At 57.3% G+C, this 26,693-nt stretch overlaps 2 protein-coding genes across 8 annotated transcripts; both read left to right on the forward strand.

Annotated features, from left to right (window-relative positions):
- The first annotated feature begins 1,035 nt into the window (after positions 1 to 1,035).
- On the forward strand, positions 1,036 to 12,192 carry SLC11A1 (solute carrier family 11 member 1). 4 transcript variants are annotated; one of them, XM_061384930.1, is made up of 15 exons: positions 1,036 to 1,359; positions 1,911 to 2,044; positions 3,074 to 3,196; positions 3,507 to 3,626; positions 4,730 to 4,836; positions 5,260 to 5,330; positions 5,671 to 5,738; positions 6,148 to 6,303; positions 6,915 to 7,073; positions 8,418 to 8,507; positions 8,649 to 8,768; positions 9,174 to 9,323; positions 10,800 to 10,873; positions 11,264 to 11,417; positions 11,552 to 12,192. In XM_061384930.1, the coding sequence occupies exons 1-15, from the start codon at positions 1,287 to 1,289 to the stop codon at positions 11,663 to 11,665; spliced, it is 1,713 nt and encodes a 570-aa protein (XP_061240914.1). In that variant the 5' UTR covers positions 1,036 to 1,286; the 3' UTR covers positions 11,666 to 12,192. The 4 variants fall into 4 exon arrangements, with proteins under 4 accessions (XP_061240914.1, XP_061240944.1, XP_061240934.1 ...); XM_061384940.1 differs by having other exon boundaries at positions 1,065 to 1,359; positions 10,766 to 10,873; positions 11,552 to 11,729; XM_061384960.1 differs by lacking the exon at positions 11,264 to 11,417 and having other exon boundaries at positions 1,053 to 1,359; positions 10,766 to 10,873; positions 11,552 to 11,755.
- A 4,564-nt stretch (positions 12,193 to 16,756) lies between these two features.
- CTDSP1 (CTD small phosphatase 1) lies at positions 16,757 to 26,211 on the forward strand. 4 transcript variants are annotated; one of them, XM_061385084.1, is made up of 7 exons: positions 16,757 to 17,144; positions 18,538 to 18,686; positions 19,124 to 19,225; positions 19,415 to 19,471; positions 20,125 to 20,217; positions 20,356 to 20,541; positions 24,374 to 26,211. In XM_061385084.1, the coding sequence occupies exons 1-7, from the start codon at positions 17,078 to 17,080 to the stop codon at positions 24,569 to 24,571; spliced, it is 852 nt and encodes a 283-aa protein (XP_061241068.1). In that variant the 5' UTR covers positions 16,757 to 17,077; the 3' UTR covers positions 24,572 to 26,211. The 4 variants fall into 4 exon arrangements, with proteins under 4 accessions (XP_061241068.1, XP_061241058.1, XP_061241077.1 ...); XM_061385074.1 differs by having other exon boundaries at positions 16,763 to 17,144; positions 19,121 to 19,225; XM_061385093.1 differs by lacking the exon at positions 24,374 to 26,211 and adding an exon at positions 21,255 to 23,138 and having other exon boundaries at positions 17,061 to 17,144; positions 19,121 to 19,225.
- The last annotated feature ends 482 nt before the right edge of the window (positions 26,212 to 26,693 follow it).

Here is a 26,693-nt window from a genome sequence, read left to right on the forward strand (position 1 = left end):
CTCCGAGGGAGGTAAGTGGGGGGATAAAGGAGTTGGCAGCTGGCAAGGAGAAGAGATTGGGAGCTGGAAGGGTCTAGAGAACAGATTGATCATCCTAAAGTGGAATCTGGCCCATAGAAATGCTTGCTTAGGTCACCCAATATTTGCAAAACATTTGAGCCCAGTATTCAAACAGCATATGTTGCATAAATTTTCCAGCATCCTTGACAAAACAGACGACTTAGTGACAGTGGACCCACATCCTCACATGACAACTGGCTGGAACTCTGTGAGCACTGCCCTCTTCAGACAGAGTTTATGACCTTTGTCTCCATCATTCCCTCCCTCCCTCCCTCACAGCTCCATCGGTAAAGAATCTGCCTGCAATGCAGGAGACCTGGGTTCGATTTCTGGGTTGGGAAGATCCCCTGGAGAAGGAAATGGCAACCCACTCCAGTATTCTTGCCTGGAAAATTCCATGGACAGAGGAGCCTGGCAGGCTACGTCCATGAGGTCGCAAGTGTTGGACATGACTTAGTGACTAAACCACCACCACTCCCTATTACTTCCCCTTGATACTGAGGCTGAGCATCGTTTGTCATTGAGCACTGAGCCAGCACTGTTCTTCTCATTCCCAACCTGTCTCATAGTTTATCTTACCTGCCTGGCTTCCTTGGGCACCTTTTGACCTTTTAGCTAGACTGAACCCTTCTTAACAGAAGGAACAAGGTCAGAGACAAGACGTGATCTGGTGACAATGTCAAGTGGATCGGTGGCAGAACCAAGACCAGAATTCCAGTGCCTCTTTCTTCTGGGGATCTCTTTGGCCTGAATCTTCAGTGTATGTCCCCGTGGCAGTGGCCGGAAGATCTTTCCCTCTAAGGCACTCAGTGGGACACTGAAACCTAGACAGCCATCAGAACTCCCTTCCTCCCCGTGGCCATGGGACCCAAGATTAAAAAGGAGAAGGACCTGACTGCTTGTACAGGGTGAGGGTGGGCTAGCGGGCAGTCACGTGATCTAGACATGCATGCCCAAGTGGCAGGAAGTTGTCCAAAATCAGAGCTAACTTGGGAGAGGTGCAGAACTCGGAGTGCCTGGAAGGGAGCCAGAGGTGTTGTGGGGCTCAGGCCAGGAGGGGAACAAATGTCCTTGCTGTGGCCACCCAGACCCTTCCTCCAGAACTGGCCACTTCTGCCTTTGGAAAGTGTTTCACAACGTGCCTGCGTGTGAGGACAGCTGAGGATGGCTAAGAGGGCGTGGACCCGCACAATCGCCACTGCCTAGAGAGGAAGCACGGGCTTGCCATGCCCGTGAGGGGCTGCCCGGCACGCCAGCCACTCGCACAGAGAGTGCCCGAGCCTGCGGTCCTCATGTCAGGTGAGCAGCCCCCTCCAGGGACAGAGCCTGAGTGGGGGTGTGATGGGGAGAGTCAGGGCGGGCAAGGGAAGTCCCTGCTGCAGTGTGGGGGTCTGGATCTCAACCACAATCCAGACACCAGCCTGGGGCTGGGCTCTTCACACCTCTAAGAGCAGAGCCTTGTCTCTGTGAACCTGGAGCCCTTGCAGCTTCCTTGGCTCCTGCAGGCGGCAGGGATACGGCACGTGGTGGTGTCAGTATCGCCTGCTCGGAACCCACGTCCCTCTCCACATCCTGCGTGGAGAGAGAAGAGAGAAGTAGATCTGGGAATCTCTGCCCTCCCATGGAAGGAGGGAACCCTGAAGGCTCCACTTCTCACACGTCTACTGGAGTGTCTGGTCCATGGGTGGAGGTGATGGACCCAAGATGGGAATGAAAGGCTCTTATTTGGTGGGGCCTTCATTTCTCCTGTCTGCCAGGAGGAGGTGGGGAAGAGGACAGATAGCTTTAACCCTGGGCCAGCAGAAAGAGGCAGGTCACTCACCAAGGCTTGTGGGGCCCTTCCTTCACAGGTGACACGGGCCCCCCAAAGCAGGGAGGGACCAGATATGGCTCCATCTCCAGCCCACCCAGTCCAGAGCCACAGCAAGCGCCTCCCGGAGGGACCTACCTAAGTGAGAAGATCCCCATTCCGGATACAGAATCGGTGAGAACGCTGGAGACTTCCTGAGGTCTTTCAGGATGCACCAGATCATGCGGGATCTCACCAGCCTGGGGAGGGAGGGAGGTCTCCTGAAGATCAGGGCCAGTCCCTCCGGGCTCTGAACAGCTGTGACAGACAATGGGAACTGGCGCCCTCCTGCTTCTGTCCTCAAGTGCTTAGCTGGGGCGCTTAATATTTGTCTAAAAATTACCAAGTGGCTTTTTAAATGAATCTCAGCTCTCCTAGGAAGGGGAAAGGACCTGGGATGAGTTTGCGTTGCAGCCTCAGGGATTTGTTGTAATATTTAAGGAAAGGAAGCAGACAAGGGCATGGGGAGAGGTGAAGCCGGCGGGCTGGCTTCTGGGACAGTGTGTGTGTTAGTTGCTCAGTCATGTCGGACTCTCAGTGACCCCATGGACTGTAGCCCACCAGGCTCCTCTGTCCATGGGATTCTTCGGGCAAGAATACTGGAATGGATAGCCATTCCCTTCTCCAGGGGATCTTCCTGACCCAGGCATCAAACCCAGGTCTCCTGCACTGCAGACAAATTCTTTCCAGTCTGAGCAACCAGGGAAGCCTAGGACACATCATCCTGCATTTCCAGAGTCTTCAGAGAGACTCAGGCTCCCCGGAATGGGGTGGGGAGACCCTCGGCTTGGTGGACTCCAGAGAGAAGGCCCTGTGGTCTGAGAAGGTGCTGCAGAGGGAGGAGTTGGACCAGGGAGGTCTGACCCAGGAAAGCTCCCCTTTGGGCTCTGAGGATCTGCTGAGTCAGGGCCTGCATGAGGCGGGCCAATGAGGTGCAGACTGCAGAACTGACCCATCCAGACAGCCGATCTGCCGTGACTCAGCAAACCCTAAATCCTTCCCACCCCATGTGCTCCACTAACCCTCCAGGTGATAGCTCCAGGAATGGGGAATCGAAGGCAGGGCTGGCCAGCCTGGGTCCCTGAGCCTGGGAAGGTGTCAACTGGGGGCTGGCCAAGGCCAGCTGGGCCCACCCAAGACCCCTCATTCCACTCCCCTCCACAGGGTGCATTCAGCCTGCGGAAGCTGTGGGCCTTCACGGGGCCTGGATTCCTCATGAGCATCGCATTCCTGGACCCAGGAAACATTGAGTCGGATCTTCAGGCTGGGGCTGTGGCTGGATTCAAAGTGATGGAGTCGGGGCACCATGGGGAGGGTGGTGACCAGGCTAAGTGGGTGGAGACCCCCAGCTTTGCCACAACTCCCCAGAGTGGCCTGCCTGGCCAGTGTTGGTGGGAACAGGTGTTAAGTTCAAATGGGCCAGAAAAGGGTCTCCAGGGCAGTCGGGCCAGAATGTGGGGTGTAGGGGGCATTGTCTTCCAGCTTTGTCTCCCCCATCCTCTCCCCAGTGAGTGTCCTAGGTTAGAAGGTCCCAGCAATTCAGGGGTTATCAGAAACTAGCCCCTCTGGCTGACGGCCTCTCCCTAAATTCTCGCAGCTGCTCTGGGTGCTGCTGTGGGCCACAGTGTTGGGCTTGCTTTGCCAGCGACTGGCTGCCCGGCTGGGCGTGGTGACAGGCAAGGACTTGGGTGAGGTCTGCCATCTCTACTACCCTAAGGTGAGCTTGGTGCCCCTGGACAGGAAGCATCTGTAGCTTCGAAACCCCAAACAGCCATTGAAAGCTTCGATGATCAAATAAAAATATCATCTCAAGTGGAGCATTGCAAGTCCACGTGATAGATAAGGCTGAGGCTCAAACGAATAGAATGCAGAATGAGAGGGACGCTAGAGGTATCTTGCTCTTTTTACCGAAGAGGACATTGAAACCTGGGGAAGTGACTTGCCTAAGTGGAAAAACGGTGTGGGTGGGGGGGTGGCAAAATTGGTGTGGAATAACCATTGGCTGGGGTGGACACTGGGGACTTGGCTGTTGTCAGCGTCCAGGCAAGCAAACAGAAATTATACCACTGGATCAAAGGCATCTAATACAGGATGTAGTCCCAAAGGTGTTGACAGAGCTGAAGGAGCAAGAGAAGGAGGTGTTACCCAGAGATCAGGAAGCTGCTGGACAGAAACCCGAGGACCATCATTTGCTGTCGAGCTTCTAGAAACACTGCCACCACTGCTGATTGGAGCCCAGACTACGTGGTGCCCTTGCTGGGGCCAGCTCCAGAAGCAGAGGGAAAAGATCTCTACCTGTTTTTTAATTTTCCTTAAATATTTCTTACTGTTGACCTAAATCAGATATTTTAGGTTAGATATGTGTCCAGCAAAGATGGGTTTATTCAGTATCAGCAGAGAATGATAATTCAGGGTCTGTAGCCATGGGGAGCCACCTGCAAGGTCTCTACACAGCAAGGGAAGGAGAACGCTTTTATGGAGGGAAAAGGGAAGGTGGGAGGGAGGCTGATAGCAAACAAAGAGTGCATGACTTTTCAGTGCCTAAGTCCTTTCCAGGAAAGAAGAGTCTTCTGTCTCTTGGGTTCTGCTATCTTTGAAGGGTGTGGAAGCTTCCCCTTCTTATCTCCCGACTCTATTTAATTGAAGCTTCTGTAACTAATTTTACACGTGAAACCACCATGGCACCATGAAGCCAACTGGCAAAGCCAACTTGCAAATGTAGTTTGCAGGCTTCCAGGCATATAGTGCCAGCTGCAGACAGGTGAGTGCAGGACTGAGACAAGAGACAGCCTTGCTGACGGGACTACGTCCTCCCCCTAGGTGCCCCGCATTCTCCTCTGGCTGACCATCGAGCTAGCCATCGTGGGCTCAGACATGCAGGAAGTCATTGGCACAGCTATTGCATTCAGTCTGCTCTCCGCCGGACGGTACTCCAGAGGGGCCCTAGTTCTTCAGCCCAGGGCTGGGAACAACTGCCGCTTCCTCCCCAGGCCTTCTATTTCCCCCTGGCCACTTCATCCTGCAGTCATCTCTGACTCAGTTATTGACCAATCTGCCAGATGGGGAAACACAGACCCAGATATGTAAAGCGACTTGCTGCAAATCAGACAGATGTTGGTCATCTTGCAGGCTTCAATACTGCAGCCCCAAGCTCCCTACCACGCTGGTCCCCTGCCCAGCATGGAGGTGCCATTTTAGGTCTCCAGCACCCTGGCTCCCCTCTCCCTCAGCTGTCTGGGGCCCCTTGAGTGCCTGCTCCCTGGAGGCCCCATTCCACGGCTCCAGCCCTGAGGATGGGAGATCCAGACTCCTGAACTGGGCTAGGCTGACCCAGGCCACTCTGGTTTCAGAATCCCACTCTGGGGTGGTGTCCTCATCACCGTCGTGGACACTTTCTTCTTCCTCTTCCTCGATAACTACGGTGGGTGTGTGCCTCTCATCCCCAGCGGGACTCGGGCGAGGAGGGGGCTGGCAATGAATGTAATGGTACTCTGGTGAACTGGGAGAAGGGCTCTGAGCAACCTTGCTCTGCACGGCCTTGAGCAACTTAGACTAGTGTTTCTTCATCTACAACACGCAGAGACTAGCACAGAGGTCACAGGGCTGTGGGGAGGATTCATTGCGGTAACACTGGTCAAGTCCGGGGCACAGTGCCTGGAACAAAGTGCTCAGGATATCAGCCATTAATAATTGCTTAAGTTACAATTTTGGTTTTGGGTGGTTTTTGTTGTTGTTGTTCAGCCCCTTTGCTCTCACCCTAGGGTTGCGGAAGCTGGAAGCCTTTTTTGGATTTCTTATTACCATAATGGCCTTGACCTTCGGCTATGAGGTGGGAAGCCAGACCCATAACAGGGGCCTGCACCAAAGCCACCCTACTCTGCCCCATGCAGAGCCCAACAGGACAGGGGAGAGGACCTTAGCTATGCCCTACCCCCACCCCACCTCACCCCCCCATTCCCCTACCCCACCACCCCCATTCCCGCACCCCTCCATTCCTGCACCCCACCCCACCAGTCCCTCTCCCCCACTCCAGCCTCTGGAAGTGGACTGGAGGGTAAGAACGGAGACTCAGGGGTGGAGTGGGGCCTAAGGAGGCTCCTCCCCACAGCACAGGAAGATCCTCTGGAGAAGGGAAAGGCTACCCACTCCAGTATTCTGGCCTGGAGAATTCCATGGACTACAGTCCACGGGGTCACAAAGAATGGGACATGACTGAGGGACTTTCACTCACCCCACAGTACGTGGTGGCTCAGCCTGCTCAGGGAGCATTGCTTCAGGGCCTGTTCCTGCCCTCGTGCCCAGGCTGTGGCCAGCCCGAGCTGCTGCAAGCCGTGGGCATCATTGGCGCCATCATCATGCCCCACAACATCTACCTGCATTCCTCCCTGGTCAAGGTGAGCAGACTGGAGGGGAGGGAGACATGCTCTCTCCCTTAGAGCCATGCTGGCCCCGCCCCCAAGGCTGAAGCCACGCCCCCTCGACTCCTGCCTCTGAATTGAGGAGGGAAGTGAATCACTCTTTATTCAATATATAATAATAGAGAGGGTCTGCTGTGTGCTGGGAGCTGAGGATCAGTGAGGGAAAAGATAAGTCTTCTGACTTCTTAGAGCATGCATTTCTAGTAGGGGAGGCAGACCATAAGCAAGTCAACAGTAAAGGAAAGAAGTGGATTGTGAAAGATACTGAAGGAAACGAAACAGAGCAGCATGATGGAGGATGACTGAGGAGGGGGCTCCCCTAGAAAAGGTAGCCAGCAAAGGCCTTTCTAAGGCAGTGGCTTTTGAAACATGAAGGATGGGAAGGAAGATTAGGGGAGAAGATATTCTAAGCAGAAGGACCGGCAAGTGCAAAGGTCCTGAGACAGAAACAAAGGACTATCCCAGACTATCATGCAAGGGGGCTTTAGAAAGAGCGGGGTTTGGGGGAACGTAAGCAGACTGTGAGGGTAGAGAGTTCTGGGACAACTCTAAGGGACTTCGATGCTTCCGTCCTTTTACCTTCGTAGTCTCGAGAGGTAGACCGGTCCCGGCGGGCGGACATCCGAGAGGCCAACATGTACTTCCTGATTGAAGCCACCATCGCCCTGTCTGTCTCCTTCCTCATCAACCTCTTTGTCATGGCTGTCTTTGGGCAAGCCTTCTACAAGCAAACCAACCAGGCTGCGGTGAGGCACACCCCATATATTCATGCTCCTCAAGTTCTGCAGGGGACTCCAAAGAGTGCAGCTAAGCCCTTTGAGTCTCTGTCTTGCACTACAGGCACTGGTAGGGGAGGGAGTCTTGACACTGGCCTCTGTCTGGGAGCCCCTTTCCCACCCCACTGGGGAGACACAGCTGCCCCCTGTAGGCTTGTAGAGGGTCAACCACCACACCAGGGGCTCCAAGGCACACACATCCAGGGGAGGTGATGGCGGGGGGCGAGGAGCTGAGTCTTCGAGGACTCAGCATTCCAGCTGCACCTGAAGAATGGGCAGGATTTGCCCAGCCAGCTGTGGGGAGAAACTTCTGGGAGGGGGTGCCTGCCTAAGGATGAGCATGGGGTTGGGAATATGCAAGCAGTTTCTTCTCCTGAATTTCTAGTGATAGTTCTTCATTACTAGCAGATAAACCATCATTCATTCAGCAAATATTTATTGAGCATTTGTTATGTATCAGCCAGTGTCTTAGACCATGGGAATACAACAGCCAATGATACAAAGACCTTGCCCTCTTGTAGATTAACTTCGAAGGCAGTGAGCAAACTGGAAAAAAGTCAACCAATCAGTTGACTGATTTCAAAGGAAAATATGAACAATGTTGTAAAGAAAATAAAGGGGGTAATGAAACATAATTGGGGGTGTGGTGGGGGAGGGGCTTCTACATTAGCCCAGGTGGCCAGGAGAGGCCTCTAGGACGAGATGGCATTTGAGTGGACTCTGAAAGAGAAGGAACCAACCAGCTCCTCCCTGGCTTTCTGGGATTTGGGACCTGGGTCTGTCTCAGTTTTGGGGTGGATCTCTATCCAGAGGCACTAAAGGGGGTTGATGGGGTCAGAACAGACTAGTCAAGACTCCGAGCACATAGGCACTGTTGGGTGCCTTGCTGTGTGACCTTGTGAGGTCATACCTCTCCGTGAGTCTCTGCTCCTTAGCACAAGGAGAGAGATCTAAACAGGATGGCAAACTATAGTCACACATCGTCTTTGAGACCAACCGAGTCACAGAGCTGTGGGAAGTGGGTCCCAGGGCCTGTGGGTCTGCTTGAGTCACTGCCAGCCAATTGTGTCTCTGTAGTAATGCCAGCTCTCACCATCAAAGAGAAGCTAGAAACCAGGCTTGTTAATGCGTCTCAATTGTAAATGTTGTTAACAAATTCACATTAAAGAAAAACATGTGTTGGCCAAGCGAAATATGTCGGGCTGGATTCAGACTGAGCCACCAGTTTTCAACCCTTGGTCAAGGCTTGGAGGTCTGATTTTCCAGTATTGAGTGTGTGCTTCACATCTCCTTCCTACTGCCCGGTGCCCGCAGTCCAACATCTGTGCCAACAGCAGCCTCCACGACTACGCGCCGATCTTTCCCAGGAACAACCTGACCGTGGCAGTGGACATTTACCAAGGAGTAAGCAAGCCAACGGCAGGGCTGGGGCTGGGCGAGGAAGGGCTCGATCCAGAGGGACTCCCCCTCGCCACGCCCACTTCAGGGGCGGAGCCTGCGTGAGAAGGGGGTGGGTCCATGGCCTGACCACACCCCTCCTTCCAGGGCGTGATCCTGGGCTGCCTCTTTGGTCCTGCAGCCCTGTACATCTGGGCCGTGGGTCTCCTGGCTGCTGGGCAGAGCTCCACCATGACCGGCACCTACGCGGGACAGTTTGTGATGGAGGTGTGGCTGGGCCGGGCCGGTGTCTGAGCACAAGGCAGACCACTCAGGACTCGGATGTGGGCCTCCTTGATCCTTAAGGCAGCCCAACGGGTACCCTTATAAGCCCTACTATACAGATGAGAAAATTGAGATTTAGGGAGGTGAGGCCTGAGACTCACCCAGGACTAATAGGGGCCTTTTCTCCAAAACCGTTTAGGCTTCAGCAATCAGCTGTAGGGGGGAAAACCTCGCCCCCAATTTCCATCTATTCCCTCACCACCAGCTATAGACAGAGCTGCCCCCATTTCAATGATGGAAAAATAGAGGGTTCCTGCAGGTATCAGATGGGCTGAGGGAGGATGGAGGATTCGTCCCCTGGAACCCCAGTCCTGCATCCCACCACCGAGTTCCCCCTGCATGGCCCAGGGCTTCCTGAAGCTGCGGTGGTCACGCTTCGCCCGAGTCCTGCTCACTCGCTCCTGCGCCATCCTGCCCACTGTGCTCCTGGCTGTCTTCAGGGACCTGCGGGACCTGTCAGGCCTCAACGACCTGCTCAATGTGCTGCAGAGCCTGCTGGTGAGCCTGCGGGCCCTATCACCTCCTCCGCCCTGTGGGGCCAAACAGGAACCACAGCAATCCCCTACCTCCCCAGACTCCCCCACCTCCCAGGCACTATTCTAAACACACTTTACCTACAAGGTTCTGGTACTACCCATAGCTGCCCCAGGGTGTAGGAACCACCATTACTCCCATTTTGCAGATGGAAAAACTGATGCACGCAATTAAGTGACCAGTAGCAGAGCTGGGGGCTTCCCTGGTGGCTCAGATAGTAAAGAATCTGCCTGCAATGTGGGAGACATGGGTTTGATCTCTGGGTTGGAAAGATCCCTTGGAGGAGGGCATGGCAACCCACTCCAGTATTCTTGCCTGGACAATCCCCATGGACAGAGGAGCCTGGTGGACTACAGTTTATGGGGTCACAAAGAGTCAGACACAACTGAGTGACTAAGCACAGCACAGCAGAGCTAGGATGCACACTCAGATAGTCTGGGGCCAAAGCCCCCAAACACTTCCTTCTGCTTTGGAGCCCCCACAACCTTGGGGCTTCCTTGGTGGCTCAGATGGTAAGGAATCTGTCTGCAGTGGGAGATCTGGCTTCGATCCCTGGGCTGGGAAGATCCCCTGGAGAAGGAAATGGCAATCCACTCCAGTATTCCTCCAAAATCACTGCAGGTGGTGACCACAGACATGAAATTAAAAGATGCTTGCTCCTTGGAAGAAAAGCTATGACCAACCTAGACAGCATACTAAAAAGCAGAGACGTTACTTTGCCAACAAAGGTCCGTCTAGTCAAAGCTATGGTTTTTCCAGTAGTCATATATGGATGTGAGAGCTGGACTATAAAGAAAGCTCAGCGCTAAAGAATTGATGCTTTTGAACTGCATGGTGTTGGAGAAGACTCTTGAGAGTCCCTTGGGCTGCAAGGAGATCCAACCAGTCCATCCTAAAGGAAATCAGTCCTGAATATTCATTGGAAGGATTATTGCTGAAGCTGAAGCTCCAATACTTTGGCCACCTGATGCGAAGAATCCACTGGAAAAGACTCTGATGCTGGGAAAGGTTGAAGGCAGGAGAATGGGATGACAGGATGAGATGATTAGGATGGCATCACTGAGTCGATGGACATGAGTTTGAGTAAGCTCCGGGAGTTGGTGATAGACAGGGAAGCCTGGCGTGCTGCAGTCCATGGGGTCACAAAGAGTCAGACACGACTGAGTGACTGAACTGAATTGATTTTTGCCTGGGAAATCCCATGGACAGAGAAGCCTGGTGGGCCATTGTTTGTGGGGTTCCAAAGAGTCAAACACAACTGAGCGGCTAGCACACACAGTGGAAGCAATGGATGTGGAGAAACAGGTTCAGAGTGGTTAGGGGACTTTCCCAAGGTTGCACAGTGAAGCAGAGGGTGACTGGAGCCCTGGCCTGCTCCTCCCCTCCTCACTGTTTTCTAACCGCAGGGTCCTTCAGCCCCTTCCTTCCAACTCTCCCCAGCTTCCCTTCGCTGTGCTGCCCATCCTCACCTTCACCAGCATGCCCGCCCTGATGCAGGAGTTTGCCAATGGCCTGTGAGTACTCCCCAACCTCAGCACTGGGCTTATCGCACTTGATCCTCACAACCACCAAGAGGTAGGAATTCTCACTATTCCAGATAAGGAATATCTGATAAGATCAGAGAGGTTAAGAAACCTGCCGAGGGTCACACAGCTAGCAAGGGGAGGAGCCAGGACTGGAATCCTGAGCCAGGGGCTATTTCTAGAGCTTGAGCTCCTCCCCCTCACTTCAGCCTGTACTCTTGCCAAATCCTGCTGGTGTGGTGCCTGGCCAGCCCAGGAGGCAGAAAATGGCCAGGGGTCTACACCAGACCCCACAGCCCAGGGAAGCCCTAGTTACCTCCAGGCTGACTGTGGGCCCTGAGGGAGATGCAGCCGATCCTGAATCTCCCTCTCATTCCCAAGGGTGAGCAAAGTTATCACTTCCTCCATCATGGTGCTGGTCTGCGCCGTCAACCTTTACTTCGTGATCAGCTACGTGCCCAGCCTCCCCCACCCTGCCTACTTCAGCCTTGTAGCACTGCTGGCCGCAGCCTACCTGGGCCTCACCACTTACCTGGTACTGCTGGGTCGGCGGGTGCCTGGGGGATGGGGGAGGCAAGGAGAGGAGACCACAGATGGAGGGCGTAGTGGGGATGCACCCGGGGCTTCCTCGTAGGTCTTCTCCCCTCCTCATAGCCACCCCTTCCTCAGGTCTGGACCTGTCTCATCACCCAGGGAGCCACTATTCTGGCCCACAGTTCCCACCAACGCTTCCTGTATGGGCTTCCTGAAGAGGATCAGGAGAAGGGGAGGACCTCGGGATGAGCTCCCACCAGGGCCTGGCCACGGGTGGGATGAGTGGGCACAGTGGCCTGTCAGACAAGGGTGTGTGTGTGTGTGTGTGTGTGTGTGAAGGCAGCAAGACAGAGAGGGAGTTCTGGAAGCTGGCCAACGTGAGTTCCAGAGGGACCTGTGTGTGTGTGTGTGACACACTGGCCTGCCAGACAAGGGTGTGTGTGTGTGTGTGCATGCACAGCAAGACGGAGAGGGAGTTCTGGAAGCCAGCCAACGTGAGTTCCATAGGGACCTGCTATTTCCTAGCTCAGATCTCAGTGTTCTTGACTATAAAATGGGGACACCTACCTTGGAATGGTTGTAAATAAGACACTTGAACGCAGAGCCTAGCACTTCAGATTTAAAAACAAAAGAATCATAATTCCAAAAGTTACTGAGCACTATCACAGGAGTGACCTGACAGACCCACCCAGTCCAGGGTGGGACCCAGGCTCCAAACTGATTTAAAATAAGAGTCTGAAAATGCTAAATAAATGCTGTTGTGCTTAGTCCCTTCAGTCATGTCAGATTCTTTGCTTCCCCACGAACCACAGCCCACCAGGCTCCTCTGCCCATGAGATTCTCTAGACAATACTGGAGTGGGTTGTCATGCCGTCCTTCAGGGGATCTTCTCCACTCAGGGAACCGCCATATCCTGCATCTCCTGCAATGCAGGAGGATTCTTTACCGCTGAGCCACTGGAGAAGCCCAAATAAATGCTAATGGTACCCCACTCCAGTACTCTTGCCTGGAAAATCCCATGGACGGAGGAGCCTAGTGCGCTGTAGTCCATGGGGTCGCTAGGAGTCGGACACGACTGAGCGACTTCACTTTCACTTTTCGCTTTCATGCATTGGAGACTGAAATGGCAACCCACTCCGGTGTTCTTGCCTGGAGAATCCCAGGAACGGGAGAGCCTGGTGGGCTGCCGTCTATGGGGTCGCACAGAGTCGGACACGACTGAAGGGACTTAGCAGCAGCAGCAGCAGCAGCAGCAACAACAACCGCTTAAACCAAAAGAGAAGGGAAATGGAGACAGGCAAGCACAAAATCACTTAACTATCAAGTGTCCCCCGTCCTCGAATGTCTGCCTCTCGCTCCTGCTCTCACTGGAGTGGCCTCAGCCTTTCGGTTCCACCCGAAACCCATTTTCCAGGCAGTAAAACGGAGGCGTGATTCTCCTCCCTTGGGGCACCAGGTCTCAAAGAACCCAAGAGTCCATGCCTCCGAGGCCCAATTCATTTGCCATCTCCCCAGGGGACCAGGCGGCCGAGACTCCCACGCCGCGCAGTAGACGCCCCCAGGGCGCTGTCTCCCAGCTCCCCCTAGGGGCAAGGGACGGTCCCGAGCGCCGGTACTCTCCGCCTCCAAAGAGGAGGCGGTCACTCCGGCCTCGCGCCCGGGGGCCTCGGAATCCGCCCAAGCTGGAGGGTAGGGGTGAGCTTCGTGGGCGGGGAACCCCCTTGGCCGTAGGGAGCGGCCCAGCGCCCCTTCGCCCCTTACAGGGACTGCACTTTACAGACATTCCCTGAGCTGTTTCTAGGCTCCCCCAAGTCCCTCCTCCAGCCTCTTCAAGTCCTTGGGACCCCCCCCCCCCCCCCCCCCGCCTCCACCCTGCTCCCAGCCCCGGTGGCGAGCAGCGGCGTGGAGGGGCCGCCAGTCTTTCCCCCTAGATTGAGCTTGGAGTGGGCGGTGTGCCTGGAAGCACCCCTGATTTCCCGGGGATGCGGCGGGGCAGGCAGTCGGGCTCCGCACTCAGGTTGAGGCGCTTGTTTATGAGAAGAATTTCCTCTTTCTTAAAAGGGCAACAAAACAAGTGGGGCCCTCTGAGAGCACCGGGATGGGACAGGTCTGGCTCACCCTACACAACCATGGAGAGGTACCCAGACTAGAAAGCTGCCCAATCCTCTTCTCCTGGCTTGGCCCTGGAGAAGCTGGGGCCCACGGGAACTGAAAGAGGGGATGAATGGGGGCCAGGTAGCCGAGAAAGGGGAGACCCTTTTTCCTACTTCCTGGAGGTGCCCCCAGCTGTACCCCCTGTCCACCTCTTTAAACAATTCTCTAGGCATTAGTTTGGCACCAGGCCTATGCTGGACATGGGGGAGGGAGGCGCAGTCTCTAAATAAAGACTACCTGGCGGAGTTGGAGCGGGGTGGGGGGAGTGGGGGGTGGGGTGGAGGATAAGTAAACCACTACACACCGGTGTGTCAGCACACCTTCAAAAAACGAGGCAAGGTCCAGAGATCAAGTACTAGACAGTATTTTGAAAACTGAATAGATGGAGGGGGAACCCTCAAGGGGAAGGTGAGCATGCCAGGAGTTGGGGTTGTGTATTGGTGTGTGCAAAAGCTAGAGACATGCAACCTTGTTGGGAGTTCCCCAGAGAAACAGGCCGTCTGGTCACATGAGTAGTCAAGCTTGGAACTTAGAACTTGGGGGGAAAAGAAGGGGGAGGGGACCAAAGGGCCAGCTAAGGGGTAGCCCTGGGCCTGGGTAAGGGGTTAGCCATGAGGTCAGGCCAAGGCCAGTCATTCCCCTGCCTGGACCCTTCCCTACCCAAAAGGCTGCCCCTTCCCCAGTAGCTCTGGTCCTCCTAGCTTTTCCCCACCCGCCCTTGCCATGTTCAGATCTAACTAGAGAATCCTCCAGCCCCTCCAGCTGGGAATGGCCTGACACCTTAACTCTCCCCCAAAACTTCCACCCACAACTCTTATTACTACACACCCCCAGACCTCCCGACTCACTCGGCATCCACCCTGCCCTGTGGGAAGGTGCACCAGGTGTGCCTCGGGGCAGGGCGTCCTGTCTTTCTCTCCACATGCTGCCTACCCACTTGCCCGGGTTGGACCCCAGCTGTCAGATGGGGGAAGCTGAATGCTGGATGATGTCCCGAGTTGCCAGACCGAGCCTGGCTGAGTCCCAGTGTTTCTTGACTCACAGTCCCCATGACTTGATTTCTCCTGGAGTGCAAACCAGCGAAACATATAACTAAACTGCACGGCGAACCCCACCTGCTGTAGCAGAGAGGGTAAGGGAGACAGCAGCTGGGTGTGGGTTTTCTTTCCCGGGGAAAACCTTAAGAACCCCACCCTCCAGAACGCTTCCACCGGCAACTCACTCCCCACAGACCCCTAGAGCCCGCACTGCCCGGGTGTCAGGACTCGGTCTGCATCCACCCCGCCCGCGCGGAGGGGGCACCTCGGCGAGCCCAGATGCCGGGGGATGGAGAGGGGGTGGTGGGAGTGGTGGGCGGGGTAAGCGGGGTAGGGCAGGTCTCCTGGGAGGAGTCAACAATCTCGAAGTCTTGGAGGGGACGATGGGGGTGTGTCTTAGGGGCCAGAGGTGAAGAGAATAGCGACTGGGCGGGCAGGGGGGCGCGGTCCTGCCCGCCCTATCCCCGCTCCTCTGACCGTCGAAGGGACAGCCGGCCAGGTTCCAGCCTCCAGAGAGGGGGAGGGGAGGGGAAGGAAGGCGAGCCGGTCAGACTAGAGACGAGGCCAGGGTTTCGCTCAGCCCTCCGCCGCCCATTTCCTTTTGGGGTCAGCACCGGCTGGGCATCCGGAGATAAAGCCGAGGCGCCGCCCCGGGGCCGCACCGTAGGGGAGGGGACTCCGCCCGGCGGCCGGAATCCCACCTCTGTTCCTGCCGCAGGGCGGGCTGAATCGCTCACTAGTGGGGACTCAGTTTCTTTATCTGTAAAACAGGCTTTAAAGGAGTCGTTAAATGAGATGAGGGGCGCAGCCACAGCCGGACCCAGAAGTAACTGCTCGCAGCACGTTGGCGATTATTGTGACTAAAAGCAGAAAGCGAGTCGTGCTGTCCAGAGGATCCACAGACCCCGACCACCTCCCCACCCCGCCCTGGACCCCAGGCCCGAAGCGAATGCGCCCTGGGGCCAGCTCTGCTCACGACCCGTCGCCCGCGCGGGGTCTCTCCCTCCCGGGCGCCCCCTCCGCCTGGCCGGGAGAAAGCGCGCCGCGCTCACACCGGGCTGCCGGATGGGACACGACGCGCCCGCCCCGCCCCGCCCGGCGGGGGAAGGAAGTGCTGGGGCGTGTTTATCAAGCCTTGGCGTTATTAATATTTAAAAAATGTGAACACAAAACAGTAACGATAAATATAAGGAACTTCATAGACAGGAAAACAAACAAACCCCGCCCGCAAACCTCACCGCGTAGCACACGGGAGTTTTGCTCGCGAAGAATCCGCGTGGAAACGCGAGCCCCGCGCCCGGGGCGAGTCTGCACGGACCTGAGTAGAGCGGGTGTGCCAGTGGATGTCCGTGGTCCCCACGGTCATGCATCGAATCCCACTGTGTGGGGCCCCGGCCTGATTTCTCCTCCGCACAGAGGGGCCGGCGGGTGGGAAGCAGAGGAGGGGGCCTGGGAAAAAGGAGGGTTTCATTTCTTCGAGGTCTGTAGGATTTGTCTATGCGAAGCGGTAGGAAGTGCATTCAGGCAGGACGAACAGCACGTATAAAGGCCCTGAGGCGTGGAGGCCCTTGGCTTCAGGCAAGAAAACCAGGTGGCTGCAGTGGGTATGGGGAGTGGAGGTGGCCGGGCGCCCGGTGAGGAGAGGTCGGCAGGGGGCACCCCGGGGCAGACAGCTGGAATTTCTACAGGTCCGGGTTTAGAGAAAAGGGGCCGAGACTGAGAGTAGGTCACGGTCTGGTTAGGGACCTAATTGTGTGGATCTGCATAGTCGTTGGGAGGTGCAGCAGAGGCTTTGCACACTCACGACTTCCCCTGCGACCACCGGAGAGAAGACCCACTTTTCAGACCAGATGGTGTTATCCCCATTTCCCAAATGAGAAGACCGAGAAGCTGCCAGTCCCCGACCTTTGGAATGTTCAGAGGTGGAGTCGCGCTGCCTCGGGGCACTCCCGGCGCGGGCGCCCCGGGCGGGCCCTGGTCCCGGGCCGCTTAGCGCGGAGAACCGTGGGCCGGGGTGCCGGCCCTGCCACGCAGCCGCAGAGGCTTGGCCTAGCTGGCGGGCGGGCGGGCGGCGGGAAAGGAGGCGGCGCCCCCGGGAGCGCGGCAGGAACCTGGCCGGGCCCGCCTCCTTGCCCGCCGAGCAGCGCCGGCCCCTCAAGTGATGAAAGCCCCGGCCGAGTCCAGGTCACGCTGAAGCCGTTGCCCTTTTAAGGGGGAGCCTTGAAACGGCGCCCGGGTTCCATGTTTGCATCCGCCTCGCGGGGAGGAAACTCCATGTTGTAACAAAGTTTCCTCCGCGCCCCCTCCCTCCCCCTCCCCCTTAGAACCTGGCTCCCCTCCCCTCCGAAGCTCGCGGGGATCCCTCCCTCCCACCCCTCCCCTCCCCCCCGCGCCCCGATTCCGGCCAGAGCCGGGGGGGAGGCCGGGCTCCCGGGCCAGAGTCCGGCCGGAGGGGAGCGCGCCCGGCCCCATGGACAGCTCGGCCGTCATTACTCAGATCAGCAAGGAGGAAGCGCGGAGCCCGCTACGGAGCAAAGGTACTGGGGCGCGCGGAGGGGCGCTTAGACCCGGCGCCGCAAAGAGGAGGGAGCCGAGACTCTCTCGAGGGCGACAGTTGCCGCCGCCGCCCGGGGCGCCCGCCTTGGCGGGACCCGAAGCTTCCAACTGGAGGGGAAGCTGGGTGAGAGTTTGAACTTGCAGAGACTCGGAGACCCGGGGCGGGGCCTGGCGCGTTTGGGGGCGCTTCGGTCTGCTCGAGGTGGGGAAACTGAGGCAGGGGTGGAGCACGGGGCGCCCTCCAGGTTTCGCAGACTGGGTGTGCGCGAGGCCGAAGAGTCGTCCCCCCCCCCCCTACTCCCCCATTGGCGCCAAGGGGGCTGGGAGATGGGGGGGCTGAAGAGGGCGCCTTCAGGCCACCAGCTGAGACTCCGCCCCCTCCGGGCCGCGGTCTGGCTGGGTCGCGGGAGGGGGCGCAGAGGTGACAGCGGGCTGGGGAGGGTTGGAAAGATCTCCCGCTAACACAGGGCCACGTTCCCCACAAACTTCCGCGTCCCGCGTGGAGGCGCGGAGAGAGACAACCACTTCTAAGGATCGCCCGCGCGCCCGCAGAAGACGCGGGATCGGACCGCGCACTTGGCTCCCGGAGCCGGTGGGCGCCGTGTCTATGCATACACGCAGCGACCCGAGATGCCGCCAGCTTGGGCCGGGCACCCCGGGACTGATGGTTCTGGTCTAGGGGGTCTGCTCCTCCCTGTCCTCGTGTGGACTTAAGAGGCTAGGAAGTCCTTCCAGGTCTGTCCACTTCTGGCCGGGACCTAGGTCCTCCCGGGGTCGAGGGTGGGGGGTTGGATAGGGGGTCGGGTGGAGGGTCGGCCAGTCTATCAGCGGGATCTAGGTTGGAGGTCCTGGCGGGGGCGGAGGAGGAGGAGGAGGGGCCAGTAGGTGGCCGCAGGACGCTAGCTTCAAGCCCCCACCCCCTGTGTCTGGGCCCAGCTTCAGGGAGGACTTTGGACCTCTGGAGGTGGAGGATGGAAGGAGGGCGGGAGTGGGCCCCAGGGCCCCAAGCCCCAGCCCTCTTTGGTAGGGGCCCCACTGACCAGGGGCTGCTCGGGTCCGGTGGGTGTCAGGAGGTGCCCCTATGCACTGCTCCCCCCGCAGAGATGGAAACTGTTGGGAAGAGAAAACACCTCCTGTCCCAGCCTCCAACCAGCCCACTCCTTAGTGTGGGTGACGTTGTAGCCACATTAGAAGAACTTGGGAGCGGAGGGGTGGCCTGGAGCCAAGACTGTCAGGCTGCCACCTTAGTGTGTCTCCCTCAATGAAGGAACCATGGCCAGATCCTCTCAGCCCAGGGGTTGGCAGCTGGGCATATAGGCACAGCCCTGCAGGCCAGGCAGTGTGCATGCCCCACCTTGGGCCTCCCTGCTTCAGGTGACCAGAAGTCAGCAGCCTCTCAGAAGCCCCGGAGCCGGGGGATCCTCCACTCGCTTTTCTGCTGTGTCTGCCGGGATGACGGGGAGGCCCTGCCTGCCCATAGCGGGGCACCCCTGCTCGTGGAGGAGAATGGTGCCGTCCCCAAGGTGTGTGCTGGCCAAGTGGGGGCTATGGGGGCACCTGGACTCAGCCCTTCGGGGGGTGTAGGGGAAGGGGGCTCTTCATGACGTGCTGCTAGGCCCTGTGGAGGAGGGTGAAGCCCCCCTACCCCCCACCAAGCCCTCCACCCTCCCAGGCCTTCCCAACCCTGACTGCCTCCTAAGGGCCCCCAGCCCCGAAGATTCTGAATTTCCCCTTCAGAAGTGGAGGCTTTCCTCTGCGTTGGTTTCCCAGGTCAGGAAGTGAAGCCCTGAGAGCCAGGCAGCCTACCCCCAGGCTCCAGGGTTGGCAGGGGCAAAGCTGGGAAGGGGCTGGTGTTCCCACTCTGTCCTTGGGGCTCTCCAGGAAGAGGGCTGGGGTAGGAAAAATAACTGGGGCTTGAGAGAGGTGGCAATAACCAGCTCCCCCCTTGTCCCCACAGCAGACCCCAGTTCAGTACCTGCTCCCTGAGGCCAAAGCCCAGGACTCGGACAAGATCTGCGTGGTCATCGACCTGGACGAGACCCTGGTGCACAGTTCCTTCAAGGTGGGCCCCCGCCCAGCAGCCCTCAGGCCCCGGTCTCTGAGCCCTAGATGGGATTTTGATAAATGTGGAATTGTCAGAAGTCCAGAGAGGATGTGAGACTTGGCTGAGGTCACACAGACCCTGACCTGGCCTGGGAGGGTGGTCCTGGCGGGCCTTGCCCCAGCTCCAGCAGCTCTCTTCCCTCTGCAGCCAGTGAACAATGCTGACTTCATCATTCCTGTGGAGATTGATGGGGTGGTCCACCAGGTGAGGGGCTGGGGGTGGGGGGGAGGTGGTAGGGTTGGCATCTGTCTTCCAGACCCCAGGTTCCTCCCACCAGTCCTGAGAGCCCTAGATGGGATTTTGATAAATGTGGAATGTCCGGGGCCCAGAGAGGGTGTGAGACTTGCCTGAGGTCACACAGACCCTCAGGGACTTGGCCCAGCTCCAAGGCCTGCAGGGAGTGGGGTGGGGGGTCTTCCTCGGTGCCCCCTCGCCCCCACCCTGCCCGGGACCCAGTTCAAGTAATTCAGGATAGGTTGTGTGCTGTCCAGCCTGTTCTCCATTACTTGGCTCGGGGGCCGGTGCCCTGCAGCCTTGGGGTGAGGGGGTTGCCCCAGGCCCTCACATCCGGCCGAGGCCCTGGCGGAGGAAGGGGTGGGAATTAGTGATTCCCTCTGAGGTAGGGCCCAAAGACAGGAGTCGGAGGTTATTTGATCCTCTTCGGGGACAGTGGGTGGTTTACCTGGCGGTGGTGGGGGTGGCTGGCCAAGTGGAGCCCACGGGCCCTGGGACCAGCTGCCCTCCTGTGCTCCTCTACCTCCTGCACCTAACTCCTGCACAGCCCCCTGGCTACCCCACCCTGCCCCACCCTGCCCAGGCCCATGGGCCAGCAGTCCCCTCACTGGCCCACCCCCCAGGTCTACGTGCTGAAGCGGCCCCACGTCGATGAGTTCCTGCAGCGGATGGGGGAGCTCTTCGAATGCGTGCTGTTCACCGCCAGCCTGGCCAAGGTGAGCCCTCCACCCTCCACAGGGCTCCCTAGGCACCTCTGCTTCCTGTCTGCCTCTGACACACAACCACTGGGCAGAGGTCTCTGGGTCCGTCTTGGCGCCCTCCCTGCCCCCGATGACCCACCTCCCACCCCCCAGTACGCAGACCCGGTAGCTGACCTGTTGGACAAGTGGGGGGCCTTCCGGGCGCGGCTGTTTCGGGAGTCGTGTGTCTTCCACCGGGGGAACTATGTGAAGGACCTGAGCCGACTGGGCCGAGACCTGCGTCGGGTGCTCATCCTGGACAACTCGCCCGCCTCCTACGTCTTCCATCCAGATAACGCCGTGAGTGCCCGGCAGGATGGGGGTTGGGGCCCTTCGGGGGTCTGGTCCCTCCCGTTCCTCCCTCTTTTCTCTCCTCGGTGGCCCCTGGCTGCTGCCTGCTTACCTTGTCCATCCACAGCTGCCCCAGGTCTCTTATCAGTCACTCAGCCCATTCTGCCTGCATGGACAGGGGGCCTGCCATGGGTTTGGGTCCCTTGCTGGGCACTAGAGCAGTTTCCACTTCATCCTAACAGTTGTGAACTGTTAGTGGATCCCAGAATTAACTTTTTTAAAAAATGAACCGAAAAAAAAAAAAAAAAAAAGAACCGAAACTGTCCAAGTGCTTAGCACACAATAGGGTAAGGGCTTCCCAGGTGGCGCTAGTGGTAAAGAACCCGCCTGCCAAAGTGGGAGACATAAGAGACGTGGGTTGGATCCTTGGGTCAGGAAGATCCTCTGGGAATGGCAACCCACTCCAGTATTCTTGCCTGGAGAATCCCATGGACAGAGGAGCTTGGCGGGCTACAGTCCATGGGCTCCCTAAAAGTTGGACACGACTGAAGAGACTGAACTCAAACATGCAGGGTTGAGTATGGTTCCCTAAAACTTCTGCTCTGACTTGTGTGGTCAGTGCAACTTACTGGGGAACTGTGAGTGAGGGTGCTCGGGGCTGATCTGGACGCTCTGTGCCCAGGGCCCCCTGCCCCCCTCATTGCCCCGCACCCATCTTCCAGGTACCAGTGGCCTCATGGTTCGACAACATGAGTGACACAGAGCTCCACGACCTTCTGCCCTTCTTTGAGCAGCTCAGCCGTGTGGACGACGTGTACTCAGTGCTCAGGCAGCCTCGGCCGGGCAGCTAGTTAGGCGCCACGGGGCTCGGATCTGCCCCTGACCACACCCGCACCCCTCTCACTTGGACTCTGCCTTAAGAAAACTCAGCGCCATGGGGAAGCGGGGTCTCTCCCCACCAGCCCCGCCACCAGCCTGGCCAGGCTCTGGAGGGGGCAGCAGGCTGCACGGAGGGCGATGAGCCCCTGGGTCCCTGAGTCAGTGCCTTAGAACCTCCTCCTTGGGGGACCCGTGGGGCTCTGCGTGCCACTCCCCCTTCTTTCCTCTGTCTCTCTGCACCGCCATGTTTCTCTGCTGCCAAATTGGGCCCCTCAGGCCCTTCCGGTTCTGCTTGGGGGAGGGGCAGGGTTTGAGCTGCCCTCTGCCTTGGACCCCCCTCCCCCCCCCCAGCCTGGGAACAGTGGACACCAAGTGCCTTGCATAGAGCCCTCTTCCCAGCCGATTTTCCCAGGGCCACAATCCAGGTCAGCTCTGCCTGGAACAGCCTTCAGGTTGCTGCAATCTAGGCTGGTGGGGCAGGACTCCGTCTCCCCACCTCTTCCCTGGGGACTGCTGCAGGCCCCCCTCACCCCATCTCTGCCTAGGGCGGGGAGGGTTGATCTGTTTTCACTTGTGAAGGGAGCAGGGGTCTGTTGTTCAGGACCCCAGAATCCAGCTGCTCTGGGCTCACCAGCTGCTGAGGGCTACTTCCCACACTGCCCCAAGTTCCAACCTCTCACCTCTGCCTTGGCCGCCCTGGAGGCCCTGGGGCTTGGCGCCCCCAGCTCCGTGTGGGGGCCCAGGCAGTATCCTGCGGTGCCATATAAATATGTATATGTGTATATAGACTTTTAGAGGAGGGGGAGAGGGAAGGGTCCAGGTAGAGACACCCTTCCCTCTCCCTTTCCTGGGCCCATAAACAAGGGGGGGAGGAGGGAAAGGATTTTTACATTTTTTAAACTACTATTTTCTGAATGAAGCAGGCTGGCCCAAGGGGCCCCAGGCCCTGTCCTTTGTCCCTCACACCCTCTCTGCTCCATTCATTCATTCATTCAAGAAACATGTATTGAGCACCTTTTCTGTGCCCAGTGCTGTGCCAGGCCCACCAGCAGAGTTTGTGTGTGGGTCTCTCTAGACCACCTAACTGGTGCCTCCCCACCCCACCCCATATTTCACCGGTGCCTTTAGGGGATCTGTAGGAGGTGGGACCCTTCTTGTGGGGTTTGTGGGTCTCCAGGAAACCTGGCCAAGCTGTCCCCCAGCCCCTGTGCCAACCCCACCCCTGCAGCCCCTCTGCTTTGCCCCCTGCTGGCTGGGGGCAGCTCCCAGGACGTCCTGCCTTCTAGCTCTCAGTCCTTTATCTGGAATCCCTCCCCCAAATGCTGAGTCTGGAGGCCAGAGCCTTGGGCTCTCCCAAAGGCCTAACGGTTAAGGGGACCCACATACCAGTGCCAAGGGGGATGTCAGGTGGACGTGTCATTACCCTCCACCCCAGACAGCTGAGGGTGGGAGGGAGAACAAAGTTGGTCTGACTCAGGTGACCCTCCCATCTAAGTGCCTTCTCTGTAATGGAGAACCCCACAGTTGGATAAGAACTAAAGCTAAAGCCAGACCCCCCCCCCCCAATCCTGGCTGTGTGGTTATTGATGGGAAGGGGGCTGTTGAAGTTGGGGGAATGTCCAGTGAAGCCACACCTGCTTCAGCAAACCCTGTGGAGGGAAGGGCTGCCCTCACCCTTCCAGGGGCATCAAGCCTGAAAATGCAAACTTTGAATGGGTCCGAGTGCATCTGTGCCGTTTGCTGTTTAGTCACTGACTCGTGTCCAACTCTTCTGAAGCCCTGTGGACCACAGCCCACCAGGCTCCTCTTTCCATGGGGTTTCCCAGGCAAGAATACTGGAGTGGGTTGCCATTTCCTTCTCCAGGGATCTTCCCTCCCACCCGGGGGTCGAACCGGTGTCTCTTGCATCGTGTGCGTTCGCAGGCGGACTCTTGACCGCTGAGGCACCAGGGAAGCCCGAGTTCATCTGACTGTTATTTAATTCTACCCGTTTTGGCCTCAGTTATCTGATCAGCAAAATGGAGCTAGGCCCTCTTTGCAGAAGTGATTAAATAATGCCTGCATCGGGAGGACTCCATAGAGTATTAGCTCTTAGGCGAACTGAAATGCGTCCCTAGGAGAGGCCCCTGGAAGGTATTTGGAGACTGGAGGGGTGTGGTCTCCGCCCCGGAGTGGAGGGGAGGGACCCGTGAGGCCCCAGAGGGTGGAGGGGAATGGGGCGAGCTAGAGGGAAGCCAAGTTCAGCTCCAAACGGAACTTGGAACGCAGCTGACCCAGGCCGCGCGCGGACGGCCGAGGCGTCGCTGGCAGCGCTGCACCGCCGGACCCGGCTGCGGGCAGGCGGAGGCGTCTGGGGCCCCGCGGGGGTGGGTGGGGTCGCGGCCTCGGTCTGGTTCACCTCCGTGGCCCTCCCCCGCTCCCGGCCGCGGCCTCTCACTACCCGCCGGCCGCACCCTAGCGCGAGCCTCCGGCCCACTTCCTGCCTCCGCCCCTGCGGCCCTGGCAGAACTTCCTTTGCGAAACTGGGCCGCCCCGGGCCTTGGCAGGAAGTGCCCTCCCGGCTCGCCCTCGCCTCCTGGCCGCTAGAGGCCTCTCTGTCCTCGCGGAAGCCCGGGCTCCCCGGCGCCGGGCCTCTCCCGCCGGCCCCCTGCCTGGGCGCAGACCCTCTCCCCGGGGCTGGAAGGATGAGGGCCGGCCTAGAACGAGGCCCTTTCCCGGGGGTGGGTAGCTTTTCCCCCAAACCCCTATGCACTGGGGAGAAGGAAGATTTGCCCCTCTCAAATCTGATTCCGGGGCCCTGCTCCCCCCATCTCCACCCTCTGCCTCTCCCAGTCCTCATCCCCTCACCTTGTGACTTCAGCCTCCTGGCGCTCCAGACGCTGCCGTGTCCCCCCAGGTCTCTGCAGCGTGTGTGTGATGCTGCCCCCTCCCCCCGCCCTCTCCCCTCTACTTTTCCTGGTAGAAAAGCGTCACGAAGCCATCACCCGGGAGGAGAGCCCGCAGAACCCTGAGCTCCAGTCCCAGTCTGAGCCGAAGCCCGAGAGCCCTTGGCCGGGTCAACACCGAGCCCTCCCTGCCTTCTGCGCGGCCCTCCTCGGGGTCCTGCTCTATTTCCTGCTCTCCATGCAAACACTCGCCCCTCGCCATATTTGCATCCTGAAGGGCCTGTCACTGCAGAGAGTCACCACCGCTCCCAACTTTGAGACCTCAGCCAGCCTTCCCCCCCCCCCCCCACACACACTTCATCCACAGAATTCAACGCGACAACGTGGACTGTGGTGCCAGGCACTGGGCCAGGACTCGGGGATATGCCATGACTAGGATGCGCTTCTGCTCTCAAGGAACTCACATCCTAGTGTGGAGAACAGACATCTGAATATGCTGTCCAAACCTGAAATGCTGCAAATGCGGGGGGGGGGGTGCAGGCAAGAGATGACATGGGGGAGGAGCACAGGGGACACCGTAACCTCCCCTGGGGGTACATGGGGAGCCTGGAAATTCTTGCCAAGGATTTGGGAAGGAGGCAAGGTTCAGGGGAAGGTGGTCTGTGCAGGGAGGTCCAACGGGAAAGGAAGCCAAAGCCTCAAGGGACACACTAGGGAGCGTGGGAAGTGACAGTTTCGAAATTGCACACAAGGGGGGAAGGAGGGGAAATGACACTGCAGAAAAGCAGGAGCAAGATAATGCAGATCTGTAGCCAGACCAAGGGGGTGGCCTTTTCCTTGCAGGGAGGGGGCACCACAGAGGGACGCTGAGCGGGAGAGAGGCACATGCAAGCCTGGCAGCCACCCATTGGAAGCTGCATTGGGTGTGTGTGTGTGTGTGTGTGTGTGTGTGTGCTGTTCTGTCCAATTCTTTGCGACCCAATGGACTGTAGTCCGCCAGGCTCCTCTGTCCATGGAATTTTCCAGGCAAGAATACTGGAGCGGGTTGCCATTTCCTGCTCCAGGGGAATCTTCCCAACCCAGGGATCAAACCCGCATCTTTGTCTCCTATGTTGGCAAACAGATTCTTTACCACTGAGCTACCTGGTTAGGGACCTAAGACTCCCTAAGGGGAGACCACAGACATGGTTTCAAAGACAGAGGATGAAGACCTGAACTGCAGCCAAGACAGTGAAGAGGGAAGGACGAAGAGATGGATGTGACACAGGAGATGAACTTGGCAGGAAGCTGTGGCTGGTTGGCTCTTGGGACAGCGGTGGAGGGGAAGGAGGAAGGCAACCTGACTTCTGGCTTTGGAGACTGTGAACATGTCTCTACCTGAGGGGCTTAGTTACTTACTGTTTGCTTGTTACTCACAGAATCATGGATACACCACTGCTGACAGGAATATACATTTGCTGCAGCCTCTTTGGAGAATAATTTGACCGTTGAAAATATTTTTAAAATGCAGACACTTTTTATCTGGCAGTTGGATTTTTAGGAGTTTATGTGGTAGATAAAATGTATATTCATGTAACTGTATGCATATGGGTATTAATTTTGTTGGTAATACCTGATGCGAAGAGCTGACTCATTTGAAAAGACCCTGATGCTGGGAAAGATTGAAGGCAGGAGGAGAAGGGGACGACAGAGGATGAGATGGTTGGATGGCATCACTGACTCAATGGACATGAGTTTCAGTAAACTCTGAGAGTTGGTGACGGACAGGGAGGTCTGGTGTGCTCCATGGGGTCCACGGGGTCGCAAAGAGTCAGACACGACTGAGCGACTGAACTGAACTGAGCAGCAAAGCACTTGAAATAACTTCAGTGTCCAAGAATAAGGAACTAGTTAAATAAATGTTGCTGTATCTATACCAGAGAATACTATATAATGATGAAAAACAATGAGGTGGAACTATCTATCTACAGATAGACATAGACGGTTCCATGTCTGTCTACAGATACAGAATGATCTCCAAGATAAACCAGTCAACAAAGCAAGCTTCCTAACAATGGTGATGGTGGTTCTCCACTAAAGAGAAATATAAAAGTAGGTACAAATACATGTATATAATTTTGTATACTCCTGTAAGGTACACAAGAAATGGAAATTGTGGCTAACTGTGGGTAGCAGAGATGGCAGACTAGATGGGAGTCGTTTAAGATGGGAGTCATTTAAGATGGGAGCAGTTGTCTCAGCGTGAGTGATGCAAAGTTTGATCCCATATAATATAACACATTATATATCTGTTTATATTGGGAATTATTTTATCAGGTCCACTTATTAATTTTTAAAAATAAAAATTGGCTTAAGTTAAAAACAGCTTTCTAAATATATTATCAAAGATAGAGATCA

The sequence above is a fragment of the Bos javanicus genome, chromosome 2, assembly GCF_032452875.1.
Source record: "Bos javanicus breed banteng chromosome 2, ARS-OSU_banteng_1.0, whole genome shotgun sequence".
Classification (NCBI taxonomy): domain Eukaryota; kingdom Metazoa; phylum Chordata; class Mammalia; order Artiodactyla; family Bovidae; genus Bos; species Bos javanicus.